The sequence below is a fragment of the Tupaia chinensis genome, unplaced genomic scaffold, assembly GCF_000334495.1.
Source record: "Tupaia chinensis unplaced genomic scaffold, TupChi_1.0 Scaffold143845_1, whole genome shotgun sequence".
Lineage (NCBI taxonomy): Eukaryota > Metazoa > Chordata > Mammalia > Scandentia > Tupaiidae > Tupaia > Tupaia belangeri.
In genome coordinates, this window is record NW_006203696.1 from 337,821 (window position 1) to 351,287 (window position 13,467).

At 61.8% G+C, this 13,467-nt stretch overlaps 1 protein-coding gene across 1 annotated transcript in view; it reads left to right on the plus strand.

Moving 5' to 3' along the window:
• The window catches only part of COL5A1 (collagen type V alpha 1 chain), a 184,251-nt gene that overhangs the window by 115,819 nt on the left and 54,965 nt on the right, over positions 1–13,467 (plus strand). Inside the window, exons 29-32 of the mRNA XM_006165267.2 lie at positions 1–24; positions 4,561–4,605; positions 8,673–8,726; positions 13,005–13,049. Of these exons, the coding sequence (XP_006165329.1) occupies positions 1–24; positions 4,561–4,605; positions 8,673–8,726; positions 13,005–13,049 (168 nt within the window). The remainder of the gene's footprint in view (positions 25–4,560; positions 4,606–8,672; positions 8,727–13,004; positions 13,050–13,467) is intronic.

The following is a 13,467-nucleotide window of genomic DNA, read 5'->3' on the forward strand; positions in this document are numbered from 1 at the left end:
ATGCCCGGTGCCGACGGACCCCCGGTGAGTAATCCTGCCCCTTCAGCCCTCCCAGCCCTACCCGGGACAGGGGCTGCGAGCCAGGCACTTGGGATGCTGGGGTCGTCGTCCCGGTCCCCCGACTCTACCTGGAGTCCAGTGTGCATGCGCGCGATTCTCAGGTTCTGGCTGCACTCAACGTGTCCCAGTCAGGGTGGCGGCTGCACGAGGGGGCCACGGGGTGCTGCTCAGTGCCTGGCCCGGTTCCTGTCCTGAACTAGCGGAGCCCTTGCGCTGTCAGCGGCGGAGGGGCAGGGTGCCGCGTATTTTTAGTGTTCATGCACTGAGAAGGGGGTGGCGGACCACCGCCTCCGTGATGTGAGCACACAGCTCTGGGCATATCAGATGCCGCCTGCAAATAGCACGTGAGTGACAGATCCAGCGTGAGGGAGCCGTGGGGGCACGGACTGCTCCGCGGCGTGCTGGGCTCGGGAGCCTGTGTGGGCTGCTCCGCACCCGCCACCCTCTGTAACTCGCCTCGGGGTGGTTTTTAAGAGCGTATTATATGCTGTTAAAAGGGAGTCTAGTTCAGAGCGCAAGATTAGCGACACGTGCTATCTAGGACGTGGTGTGTCTTGTCTAATAACGCCACTGGAAACTCAGCAAGGGGGCGCGATGTGTTGGCAGTGCATCCACGAAGGCTTCCCTGCAGCTGTCTGTCCCCACTCCGTGGCTCCGACTCGCCGGGGCCCGTAGGTGGAGTGCCTGCTCCCGGCCTGAACGAGCAGTGGGGACACTGCCCAGGGTCCCAGGGATTCGTCCTTCCTGCCTGCCGTGGGTGCCCTTTAATTTAATTTGCGTTTTCCAATCACAAAACTAGCACACTCTTAGAGGAAGTTAGAAAAACATAAATGCCGACGAAATGAAGCCCTGCCCGCATCTCGGTGGGACGCCCCCAGTAACAGGTCCATGTAGGAGGGGTCTTCAAGGTCCTGGACACCGTGTGTCATGGAAGAGCTATGTATGGATGTCCATGCTTTTTTTTTTTTTTTTTTTTGGAGAGATTTTCACTATAGGGCATGTGCGCTCGCCAGCCAGCCAGAGACATTAGAGACAGAAAGCGAGAAATCACCCCCCAGGGGGGATGGTCACGCCGCAATCCCTTCTCCTCCATTCTCCTCTCGGGATCTTGGGCACGCACGCACACGCGCCCGGCGTGAGTTTTAAGCCACCGGGTCCGGGATGCGAACCGCAGTCGACTACGTGGGAGTCCAGTGACATAGCCATTATGCTAACTGCTGGTTCCCGGATGTCCATGCTTTTTTGCACCAAAATAAACTCGTACGATAACCCCAGCTTCCCACAGACTTTCCAAAGTCCCTTCGTGTCTCCTGCACACAGAGCATTCGCTGCGGGAGGAGACCCTGCCTGGGTGTGGGGGCTGGCCCTCCTCTCCCTGCCTAGAACATTCTCTCTGGGCCCTCCACTGACCTGAGGCCTCTGCCCTGTGTCAGAACCTTCAGTGAATTAGGACCCCTGAAGCCTCACCTGTGTCCTTTCATATTCTGGGGGGAAGAGGTGTCAGACGCACTCCTGGCCCTCAGAGACGCGCTCCTGGCCCTCAGAGGCGCGCTCCTGGCCCTCAGAGGCGCGCTCCTGGCCCTCAGAGGCGCGCTCCTGGCCCTCAGAGACGCACGTGCACTCCTAGACGCTCGAGCTCGTCCTCAGCTACGCGTCTGCAGTTGGACTTCTGCGTCACTTTGTACCGTCTACTGCAGTCTCTGACTTACATGTGGCAGTTGTAGGTGTCCGTGGAGTCCAGCATGGTTTTCCGAAACATGCACAGCGGTGCACTGACCAGGCTGTGGCTGTGGCGCGGGGGCGTGCCGTGAGCCTCGCCTGCACCTGGCTGTGCTCGCGGGCACCTTGGAGGCCCACACAGGCAGGCCCACCATCTCATGTGCCTCTGGAGGGCAAAAGGATTTATTTATTTATTTATTTGAGATGCTTTTGCTATAGGGCACGTGTGCTCACTAGAAAGAGAGATACAGAGACAGAAAGCGAGAAATCACCCTTCCCCCACTCCTGGGGGGATGGCCTTGCCGCAATCCCTTCTCCTCTATTCTCTTCTCAGGATCTTGGGCACGCACACATATGTGCCCGGCGTGAGTTTAAGCCACTGGGGCTGGGACTTGTACCGCGGTTGACTATATGGGTGTCCAGCGACATAGCCATTACGCTGCTTGCTGGTCCTGGGAAAAAGGATTTAAAGGTGTTCTCCTTTACAAGTGCAGTCCATGGTTGATTAACCTTAAAGACAGGGTTTCTCTGCTTGTGTTTGGTTTGGTTTTGGTTGTAGCTTTGGAGAAGGGAAGGTTAACATAAAGCCCATCAAGAAATACGCAGTGTCGGACCCGATGCAGTGAAGTGCCTCCGGGTGTGCACCCCAGGGACTGGTGAGAGGAGTCGCGGCTCCACAGAGTATACTGAGGCAGGGGAAACCGAATGCAGCCTGATGTGCAGTGACGTGAGGCAAGCTCGTGGCACAGGACGGGTTAGAGACGCCCGCGCCGAGGCCACCTTCCTGCGGCGTGCAGAGAAGCTAGAGCCGAGGGCTCCGGTGCGCTAGCCGCAGCTGCTCCACACGGTGGTTACAAAGGGCTTTCACTTCCCCTGCCACTTGCCTGATTGCCTGCAATGAACATGTATTACTTTTTTAATCAGAAAAGTATCAAATGCAAATAATTTAAGCTTTATTATTTTCCATTGTAAAGGCAATGCTCATTCTAGAGTTCTGGGAGAATGCGAAGAAGAAGAGCGGGGGTGGCTGCGGTCCTGCGTGGCGCTGGGCAGTCACGTGTCCTGTCAGCCCTAACACGCAAGCTCTGCGCCCTTGCCCAGTTCACATGTCTCATTTTATAGCTAGAAATTAAAATGCGCGTCAAGAAACTTGGCCTCGGGACGACGCCCACGAGGTGGGAGTGGTCGTTCTCGGGTGCGGGCTCCGTACTTCACGAGTGCTCTGGCTCTCGGTAGCCACTCCGCAGTGCAGGTGTCCATGCTCTGCCCAGGTAACCGAGGAAATAAATCGACATGCAGGGGCAGCTGGCTTCGCCCGGGGGTGCCCTGCATGCCACTCCAGAACCTGGCACCCGACTGCCCAGGGAAGCAGAGTGCCTGGGCCCATGAGCCCTGGAACACTTGGCAGGGTGCCCTGTCCTTGGTGCCGTTTGGGCCACCTTGCTGCCATGAGGGGCAGGCACCATGAGCCTGGTGTGTGGGAGGCGGTGTGGTGGGCACATGTGTCCCTTCAAGCAGCAGTAGTGAGTGTGATCCTGCCAGTGTGGGGTTTCCTCAGCCTCTGCCTCCCAGCCCCCCCTCCCACTCTCTGCAGAGGAAATTTCCACCCTCACTGTGCTGTCCTGCGAGGCTGTTTACAAGGACGTGACCTAGCAAGCGTGGAGAAGGAGCCCACGCAAGTCACTTAGGAAGAGAGGGGACTTGGGTCTCACCGTGCTGCCGTCCAGAGCTGAGTCCCAGATCCTCGTGCACTTGGGGTGAAGGAGCGGCGCCTGCCGTCATGTCGTGCACTCCGCAGGCGGGACCAGACCAGGCGGCGGCTCTCCCGAGGTCCAGGTCGGAGTGGGCGGGTGTGTCGGGCAGAGTCGGCCCTGGCCCTGCCGGCCTTCTCACCACCTGCACGACCTCCCCCGGAGCCCTTGGTGGCGGGGCTGCGTTTGTACCCAGGGGACGTGGCCCTGTCTGCATCCAGCCACTGCGTTAGGCTCATGGTAATTAGCTTCAGTCGTGGGACCTGGTGACCAGCCTGGGACCCTCCTGAGCAGCCGTCAGTCCAGGCCAGGTGGACAGCTAGGGGCCAGGGCACGCGAGCACGTCCTAGGCCTCAGCTGGCACCTGCTGCAGGTCCACACCTTCACCCGTCTCCCAGCCGGTGAAACGGTACGGAGACCCTGGCTTGGCTAGAGGTGCCTGCCTGAAGACCTGGGTGTGCTAGGACTCCCAAGTCAAGCTCAAGTCCAGGCCTGCGCCTGGCACCTGCCCGTCTTCCTTCCTGACAGCAGGGATTCTGGATTTTGCAGCCAGCACAGTGACCGCTAGTTCAGGACACACCGGTGGCTTCAGTCTGGTCACGGCTCCTTATTCCACAGAATGATTTTGCAGGGTGACCTTGAGCAAGTGCTTGGCCGCCCCTCCCCCCTCCCCCACTTGCTTCTGTGGTCTGTGGAACCCGCACTGGGGCAGAGCCGGGCTCCTGCTGAGCCGGGAGCCACCCGCATTCGTGGGCTCTGAAATACCCCCCTCAGCGGTCAGTTCTGAGGGCCTCGCCTCCATTACTTCTTCCCATGTGCAGACCAAGCAGCCGGGGTGTGGTGACCAGCCTCGGCCATGCAGCTGCCCTGACTGCCCGTGCTCTCCCTTCCCAGGGAGGAGTGGAGACGTGGGGACTTCGGCGGTCAGGGCCACCCTGTGCCATACCGCGCCAGTGCCTGGGGGGACACTGAGGGCTGAGGCTGTGCTCCAAGGGGGCCGCTGACTGACAAACCTCCTTCTTTGTGACAGGGGCATCCCGGGAAAGAAGGCCCTCCTGGAGAGAAAGGGAGCCAGGTGAGTGCTCGCCAGCCTTCCGGGACCTCGGGCTCGGCTCTCAGGGCCTGCCTGGGGCTCAGTCTGCCCTGGGACTGCTTGGAAAGGAGCGGCCCGGCGTCTGTCCCTGCAGGTCTGGGACTTTCCCCGGGACACTGGGTCCTCCCCCTTCCGCCGCAGGGGACCCCCTCTGGGTGGGCGCAGCCCCACCCCACACTCCGGTATACACCCGTGCGGTATAGGTGGGGCGAAGGCAGCCACACAGCACCTTGGACTTCAATGTTCTCTGGGTCCCGACCCAGGTGGCCTGCCCCAGCCAGGGGAGCTTCCGGCAGCCTCAGGCCCGGGGGTCGTGTGCTGCCTGGGCAGAAGCTGCTCGGAGCCTTCCCGCCTGTGCACGTGACCACAGACTCCCTGGCCAGTCAGAGAGCCGGCAGCTCCCGGGCCCCACGGCCCGTACGGCTCAGCTGCTGGCTTGGAGCCCGCTGAGCATGCTGGCCGCCTGAGAGCCGGCTTTGGCCGGACGAGGCCTTCACCTCGTGCAGGCTTTCCCTGGCTTTTCTTCCTTCCTTCCTTCCTTCCTTCCTTTTTTAAATTGCCTGAGGGGATATGTGCTCACCAGAGACAGAGACTGTGAGGAAGCACTCCCTCCGGGCATGGTCACGCCACAATCCCCTCCCTCTCCCTCCCTCCTGATGGGATCTTGGGCATGTATGCACGAGCACTGTTTTTTAGGCCGCTGGGGTGAGATTCAAACCGTGGTCAGCCCTATGGAATCTGGCTCCCAGGAGGCCACAGGGCCGCCCCTGCTCAGGATTCCCGAGCTCCAGGGTGTGCCAGGTGTCCTGCCGGTGATGGGTTATGCCAGTGGGCGAGGCCTCTGGAGCTGTGCCCTCACCGAGGGGCCCACCAGGCTGATCCTGTGCAGAGTGCTGGCAGCCGTTGCCGGGAGCGCTGTGAAGGACGGGTGTCGGGGACTGCCCAGGCACCCTGCTCGGGGCTGCCGGGTGGGGCTGAGGGCTCGTGGGTGCTTGGAGGCTCTGCTCCGGTGACCCCTTCCTGGACCACGAGCCCGCCCCTGCTCCCATGCAGCAGCGCTCTGAGTTTATTCCCAGGTCCCTCAGCTGGGGATGCACCCTTAGAGGCAGTGGTGTCCTTCCAGTCCCCACGTCCAGGCCTCCCTCTCCATTTCCTGGACAGCAGGAGTCCCCCCGCCACACAGACACACAGACACACACACACACACACACACACACACACACACACTTCCTCATACCCCCCTCAGCGGTCAGTTCTGAGGGCCTCGCCTCCATTACTTCTTCCCATGTGCAGACCAAGCAGCCGGGGTGTGGTGACCAGCCTCGGCCATGCAGCTGCCCTAACTGCCCGTGCTCTCCCTTCCCAGGGAGGAGTGGAGACGTGGGGACTTCGGCGGTCAGGGCCACCCTGTGCCATACCGCGCCAGTGCCTGGGGGGACACTGAGGGCTGAGGCTGTGCTCCAAGGGGGCCGCTGACTGACAAACCTCCTTCTTTGTGACAGGGGCATCCCGGGAAAGAAGGCCCTCCTGGAGAGAAAGGGAGCCAGGTGAGTGCTCGCCAGCCTTCCGGGACCTCGGGCTCGGCTCTCAGGGCCTGCCTGGGGCTCAGTCTGCCCTGGGACTGCTTGGAAAGGAGCGGCCCGGCGTCTGTCCCTGCAGGTCTGGGACTTTCCCCGGGACACTGGGTCCTCCCCCTTCCGCCGCAGGGGACCCCCTCTGGGTGGGCGCAGCCCCACCCCACACTCCGGTATACACCCGTGCGGTATAGGTGGGGCGAAGGCAGCCACACAGCACCTTGGACTTCAATGTTCTCTGGGTCCCGACCCAGGTGGCCTGCCCCAGCCAGGGGAGCTTCCGGCAGCCTCAGGCCCGGGGGTCGTGTGCTGCCTGGGCAGAAGCTGCTCGGAGCCTTCCCGCCTGTGCACGTGACCACAGACCCCCTGGCCAGTCAGAGAGGGCTTGGAGCCCGCTGAGCATGCTGGCCGCCTGAGAGCCGGCTTTGGCCGGACGAGGCCTTCACCTCGTGCAGGCTTTCCCTGGCTTTTCTTCCTTCCTTCCTTCCTTCCTTCCTTTTTTAAATTGCCTGAGGGGATATGTGCTCACCAGAGACAGAGACTGTGAGGAAGCACTCCCTCCGGGCATGGTCACGCCACAATCCCCTCCCTCTCCCTCCCTCCTGATGGGATCTTGGGCATGTATGCACGAGCACTGTTTTTTAGGCCGCTGGGGTGAGATTCAAACCGTGGTCAGCCCTATGGAATCTGGCTCCCAGGAGGCCACAGGGCCGCCCCTGCTCAGGATTCCCGAGCTCCAGGGTGTGCCAGGTGTCCTGCCGGTGATGGGTTATGCCAGTGGGCGAGGCCTCTGGAGCTGTGCCCTCACCGAGGGGCCCACCAGGCTGATCCTGTGCAGAGTGCTGGCAGCCGTTGCCGGGAGCGCTGTGAAGGACGGGTGTCGGGGACTGCCCAGGCACCCTGCTCGGGGCTGCCGGGTGGGGCTGAGGGCTCGTGGGTGCTTGGAGGCTCTGCTCCGGTGACCCCTTCCTGGACCACGAGCCCGCCCCTGCTCCCATGCAGCAGCGCTCTGAGTTTATTCCCAGGTCCCTCAGCTGGGGATGCACCCTTAGAGGCAGTGGTGTCCTTCCAGTCCCCACGTCCAGGCCTCCCTCTCCATTTCCTGGACAGCAGGAGTCCCCCCGCCACACAGACACACAGACACACACACACACACACTTCCTGACTGCAGGAGTCCCCCGCCACACAGACACACACACACACACAGACACACACACACACACACTTCCTGACTGCAGGAGTCCCCCGCCACACAGACACACACACACACACAGACACACACACACACACACTTCCTGACTGCAGGAGTCCCCCGCCACACAGACACACACACACACACAGACACACACACACACACACTTCCTGACTGCAGGAGTCCCCCGCCACACAGACACACACACACACACAGACACACACACACACACACTTCCTGACTGCAGGAGTCCCCCGCCACACAGACACACACACACACACAGACACACACACACACACACTTCCTGACTGCAGGAGTCCCCCGCCACACAGACACACACACACACACAGACACACACACACACACACTTCCTGACTGCAGGAGTCCCCCGCCACACAGACACACACACACACACAGACACACACACACACACACTTCCTGACTGCAGGAGTCCCCCGCCACACAGACACACACACACACACAGACACACACACACACACACTTCCTGACTGCAGGAGTCCCCCGCCACACAGACACACACACACACACAGACACACACACACACACACTTCCTGACTGCAGGAGTCCCCCGCCACACAGACACACACACACACACAGACACACACACACACACACTTCCTGACTGCAGGAGTCCCCCGCCACACAGACACACACACACACACAGACACACACACACACACACTTCCTGACTGCAGGAGTCCCCCGCCACACAGACACACACACACACACAGACACACACACACACACACTTCCTGACTGCAGGAGTCCCCCACCCAAAAAACGGACGCCAGGACCCGCACACACACACACACACACACACACACACACACACTTCCTGGACCATAGGATTTCCCCACACACACACACATTTCCCGGACCATGGGATTCCCTCACCACACACACACACTTCCCAGACTGTGGGATTCCCTCACCACACACACACACACACACACACACTTCCCAGACTGTGGGATTCCCCCCACACACACACTTCCTGGACCACTGTGGGAACAGACCCAGCGCTTTGGCTGGCTTCCTGCGGATGAGACGTGGCAGGCCCCAGCGCCAGCCAGGCCACGCATGGCGCCTGGGGATCCCTGCGGGCAGCCGCGCACGTCTGACCTGGGGTGCTCAGCTCACGACGGCGGCACAGGCGGGTGGATGTAAGCCCCTCGGGTGCCGGAAGGACCCAGGAGCTAACTGGACTTAGCCAGGTGCCACCGACTGAGACGCAGCTCGTGTTCTTTTCTCTTTGGTCGTAGGGTCCACCCGGCCCCCAGGGTCCACTCGGCTACCCAGGCCCTCGAGGAGTCAAGGTAGGAGATTCTTGCAGCTCCCGGTCTGCTGTAGCCGGGTGTGGGACTATAGGGCAGGCCTCCACTGGTTTTCGAGGGTTCCTCTGTGGCCACACCTTCGTCCAGCCCAAACGGGCGTAGGCTGGCCCTCCCAGCCGCTTGCGGGACCTCAGGACCCGGGCCGCCAGAGTCGCCGAGGGCTGGTCCAAGGCAGGAAGCTCTCCTGTTGGCCATGACAAAGCAGGGACACGGTGGTGGCAGGAGTGCCACCTCTCACCTCTGGCTCCACTCAGCGTGGCCGTCACCAGGCTCTGCAGTCCTGGGAGCCTCTCACAGTCAGCAGAGCTTGGGGCGAAGAGCTGGCCTCTTCCTCCGAGCTGTTCTCATGGTAGAGGGGTCGATGGCACCTGGGCGGCCCAGCGCTGCTGAGGCCCGGAGCTGGCGGGCAGTGTCCACTCACTCGCGGCGTGTTCCTGTCTGCGAGAGGCTGTGGGGACCGCGTGCGAGACAGGGAGAGTTCTAGAACATATCCAGACACAGGTCCCCTCTGTCCCATCAAAGCTCACGTGTTTGCTTGGAGCCCTTAATTCCATCTGAACCGGCTGCTCCCTGGGCCCCGGCGTGTGCGTGTGTGTGCGCATGTGCATACATGCACACAGAGATGAGCCTCCAGCAATGCATGTGGACACACTCGTTTCCTGCATCTTAAAGCTTCAGACTTCCCAGCCATAAACAGCCAGTGGTGCCTGTACCCCTCTAGAAGGGCAGCTGATGCACAGCAAGGAGGGGTAAATGAGTGGTTCGGCTCCAGGCGTTGTAGACAGGCGGCAAGCCACGCGCACAGCGGGGTGTGCGGCTGCCATGGGACCTGGAGGAGGGGGAGTAGACCTCCGTCTTCAGGGACTTGCCCCCAGATGACACTAAAGTGGGTAGCCAAGCCAGGTGGCGAGGTGGCTACGGCAGCTAGATCGCACGGACAGCAGCACAGTTAGAGTCCCAGACCTGATGGCTTGAGAAACACACTGGGCACGCACATGCACGCCCCAAATCCTGAGAGGGCCTGTGGACGCATCCCCCCCGGGGGTGCCTTCTCACTTTCTGTCTCTCTCTGATGTGTGCACATGGCTTGTAGCAAAATGTAACTTTAAAAATTGACAGCCCAGTCAGGACTCCAGCCCAGACTTCTGATAGCTACTCAGGAGCCACACCCCTCCCCAGTGGCCACAGTTCCACTTCCCAGAGCCTGAGGAGAGACCTCCCAGTGGTCGGCAGCCTGAGGCAGGTGGGCTTTCTCCCTGAAGCATGCTGTCACCAGCCAAACACCTGGGGAGTTTTCTAAGGGTGATAACTGAGCAGAAATGCTGATTAGTGAGCTCCACGCCTATTTATTTTACAAATTCTAGCCAGAGCCAAAGCCTGCCAGCCAAGTGGCTAATTGCATAATGCTGCTTTCAGGAGCCAAACCGCTGGCTTTGAAATGGTGATGGGATGCTCTTATCTTGTCTGCCTTGAGCAGTCCTGGAAGCTGGAAGGAAAACCAGGGTTTTAAACAGTTGTCAATGGAGAGCCAGATTCTCACAGTCCCTGCCTGGGAATGCGAATGCGAAGGTGTCAGGTGCCTTAGGTGGAAGTAGCCTGGAGGGGCAGGGCTGGTAGAGGGCAGACAAGCACCCTTGGGCCTCTGACGGGGCGCTGATCTCACCCGTGGGGGCCCCACCCCGCGGCCAGTCTCGCCCCACTGTCTGCCCTTGATGGTCCTGCGCTGGCTGGTGGGTTTCGTCACAGGAACTGAGACGCGCTGCCACACAGGGGGTCCCTTTGCGGGCCTTCCGGTTCCCCACCTGAGCTTCCCTGTGGGCTTCCTCGGCCTGTCTCCCCTTTTGGGGGTCTGTGTGGCCTCAAATGCCAGCACTCCTCCCTCCTCATTTCGCCCGCAGGCATGGGCAGAACTCTGTCCCCCTCGGGGCTGCCTCATGGTCAGCAGGCAGCACAGGGGCCCCCTCCCACCTGCTCCATGAGCCCTTGTCCTTCCTACCTGGTGCGGGCCCCAGGGCCAAGGCTCGCTCTCCTCCGATGTTCTAGAAGCCAGAAGCCGCAGGTGCTCTGACCACACGCAGCGCACACGCCAGGCCCTGTGGCCAAGCGCAGCCCGCCCCAAACCGCAGCTCTGCCAGGAAAGCCCGGCCTGGTCCATAGGTCCCATTGCCCTCTCACGGGCCCTAACACGGCGGTTCTGCAATCCTGGGAGGGAGCTCAGCCATCCTCGGGTGTGACCCTCTTGTCACCGGAAGAACCTGACCAAGGAACTGTCCCCCTAGCCCACACGGAGAGAGGGAAGAGGCTGGTGCCTGTGTCCTGCGCTGTAAGAGAGTTCAGCTACAGCAGAGGCAGGCCAGCCATGCAGACCTGTCTCCTGACCACAGCTGGAGAGGGCCTGGCACCTGCCCGCCCTGCACTGGGGCGCACAGCGCTGCGGCTAAACCGGGCCGTCCTGTTCTCGGGCCTGTTCCTGCTCCAGGGCTGTTCCTAGGCCATTTCTATCCCCGGGCCGTTCCCATACCCAGGCTGTTCCTATCCCCGGGCCTTTCCTGTTTCCAGGACCGGGTCCGCTCCCGCACTCCTGCAATTCTCAGGTGACCTTTGAAGAGGCCCACGGAAGTGAGAATCGCTGTGCTATTTCCCAAGTGTGGGGAGAATCCGGAGTCCCAGGGAAAGCACCTTAGCTGCTAGTCCTCCTGTGCCGAGTTCCAGCGCTGTCTCCGAGCCCTGGCTCCTGAGCTGCCCGGGAGCTTCCTGCAGGGCTGCTTTGGAGGGGGCGTCCTGCTGGAAAAGAGCAGACTGCAGTGCCTGGAGCCCTGCTGCAGGTGCAACAGTGTAGCTGCATAGCCAGTGCTTGGGGCCTCATGTGCTCAAGCCCCTAACGTCCGTAGGCGGTGCCGGGTGCCAGGCTGACCGCTGACCGTGGTGCCCTCCTCCTTACTGCCTGTGCCTGCTTCCCATCCTTTCTGAGCTCAAGGCCTCTGCGGCTACCCTTCTGTGCCCAGAGGTCCTGGTGCTGAGTGACGACAGGCACCTGCAGAGCCAACCCCATCAGTACTCTAGCATCAGGCTGGACGGGCACGCACAGGCCTGAGCCGCCCCGCCACCATGTCTGACTCTGCCAGCAGGGCTGTGGATCCAGGTGGCGGGCCTCTGTCAGTAGAGGGCTGGGGCGCCAAGCGGGCGGCGCTGCAGAGCCTGCGTGGCTGGGCTTGCCCGTGTCCCCGGGCCATCCAGTCTCAGAATGACTGTGCCCTCTCCTCTAGGTTGCCCCCAGCACCTCGCAGCTGGGTTGATGGAGCTGGAGGTGCTTCCAGAGATGCGTTTGCTGTGCCTTGACCTGAGCCCTCATTCCCAGACCCCGACCCTCCTCATTGCCTGCAGGGCCCCAGAAAGGCTCGGAACTTCAGTCTGTGCACAGCTGTGGCCACAAGAGGGCAGCAGGCAGCCCCAGGTCCTCAGCTTGGAGCCCAGTTGGAGGCATGGCCTTTCTCTGGGGTCCAGGGTCAGGGCCTGAGGGATCCTCTGGAGTCAGCGGTCAGTCTTTGTAGCTAGAAGTCACCCGCTTAGAGGTCAGAGGCCGAAGGGCATTAACTGAGGGTGTGGCTGTGTGACTCCGTCCCATGGTTTCACGCTCTCTGGCCTCGGGGCACGTGCACCCAGAGCGGCAGGAAGTGGGCATGGCCCGTGTCCCCATGCTCTGGCTGAACAGGCCATGACATGGTTGGTCCTAAATGGACATGAAGCTGCCGTGGTCCCTGCCACCGTCAGAACAGTGTGCCACACACGCTGACGGCAGCAGGCTTGTAACAGAGGGCGGAGTCCGCCGTGTACGGAGCTGGCGGTGCGCTCCCCTCCTGCAGCAGTAAGTCAGGGCCGTGGTCCCCGTTTTCTAGACAAGTGTGCCTGACCCAGACACCAAGAGGGGGCGCTTCTAGAGGAGGGTGTGCTTCTAGAGGAGGGCTGGGGGTTAGCGGGAAACGGGGGGCCAGGAAGGGTTTGGGTCTTCGGCCTAGAGGCGGAGGGTCGGCGTGGCCTGTCTAGGACTTGGGGACACTCTGGGCTCCCGTAGGCCAAGGCAGGGTTGGTGCGAGTTCAACAGACACCCCTGCCCGGGGCAGGTCTCTTCTTGCAGAGCCTGGGAGGGGGAGCTTGTCTGAGGGCGGGCAGGTGGGCCGCCGCCTAGAGCCCAGCCGTGGCAGGACGGAGCTCCGTGGAGGCCCAGGCTGTGACCGCGTGCTCTCTCCCTCTCCTGCACAGGGCGCAGACGGCATCCGCGGTCTGAAGGGTACGAAGGGCGAGAAGGTGAGTGAGTACCCGGAGCCGGCTTGGGCGTGGGCGGCCTCGAGGCCGGCCCTCAGTACTGCCAGGTGGGTGTCACTGGGTGCTGAGGGGACTGAGACCACTCCATGGGAAGGCGTGTTGTTTGCCAAGGAAGGTCCGCAGGTTAAGGGTGGGCCTCCAGACCCTGGAGCATGGCCCCCGGAGGGCGAGGGGGTCTGGGCTTGCTCCGCTCCCGAAGGACTTGGCCCAGGTGCAGCAGGCCAGCTCGCCTGCGGGGACTGCAGACACCTTCCTCCCACCATGCACCCCTCCCAGGCTGGCTGCCCGCCAAGGCTGACTGCTGGCCCTGGGGTTGCTCTGGGGATTGGGTGTCCTTCCCTGGGCGGTGCCTCGAGCTGTAGGACCTGCCACCGAGAGAGGCTGGCTCGCCGTGGACAGT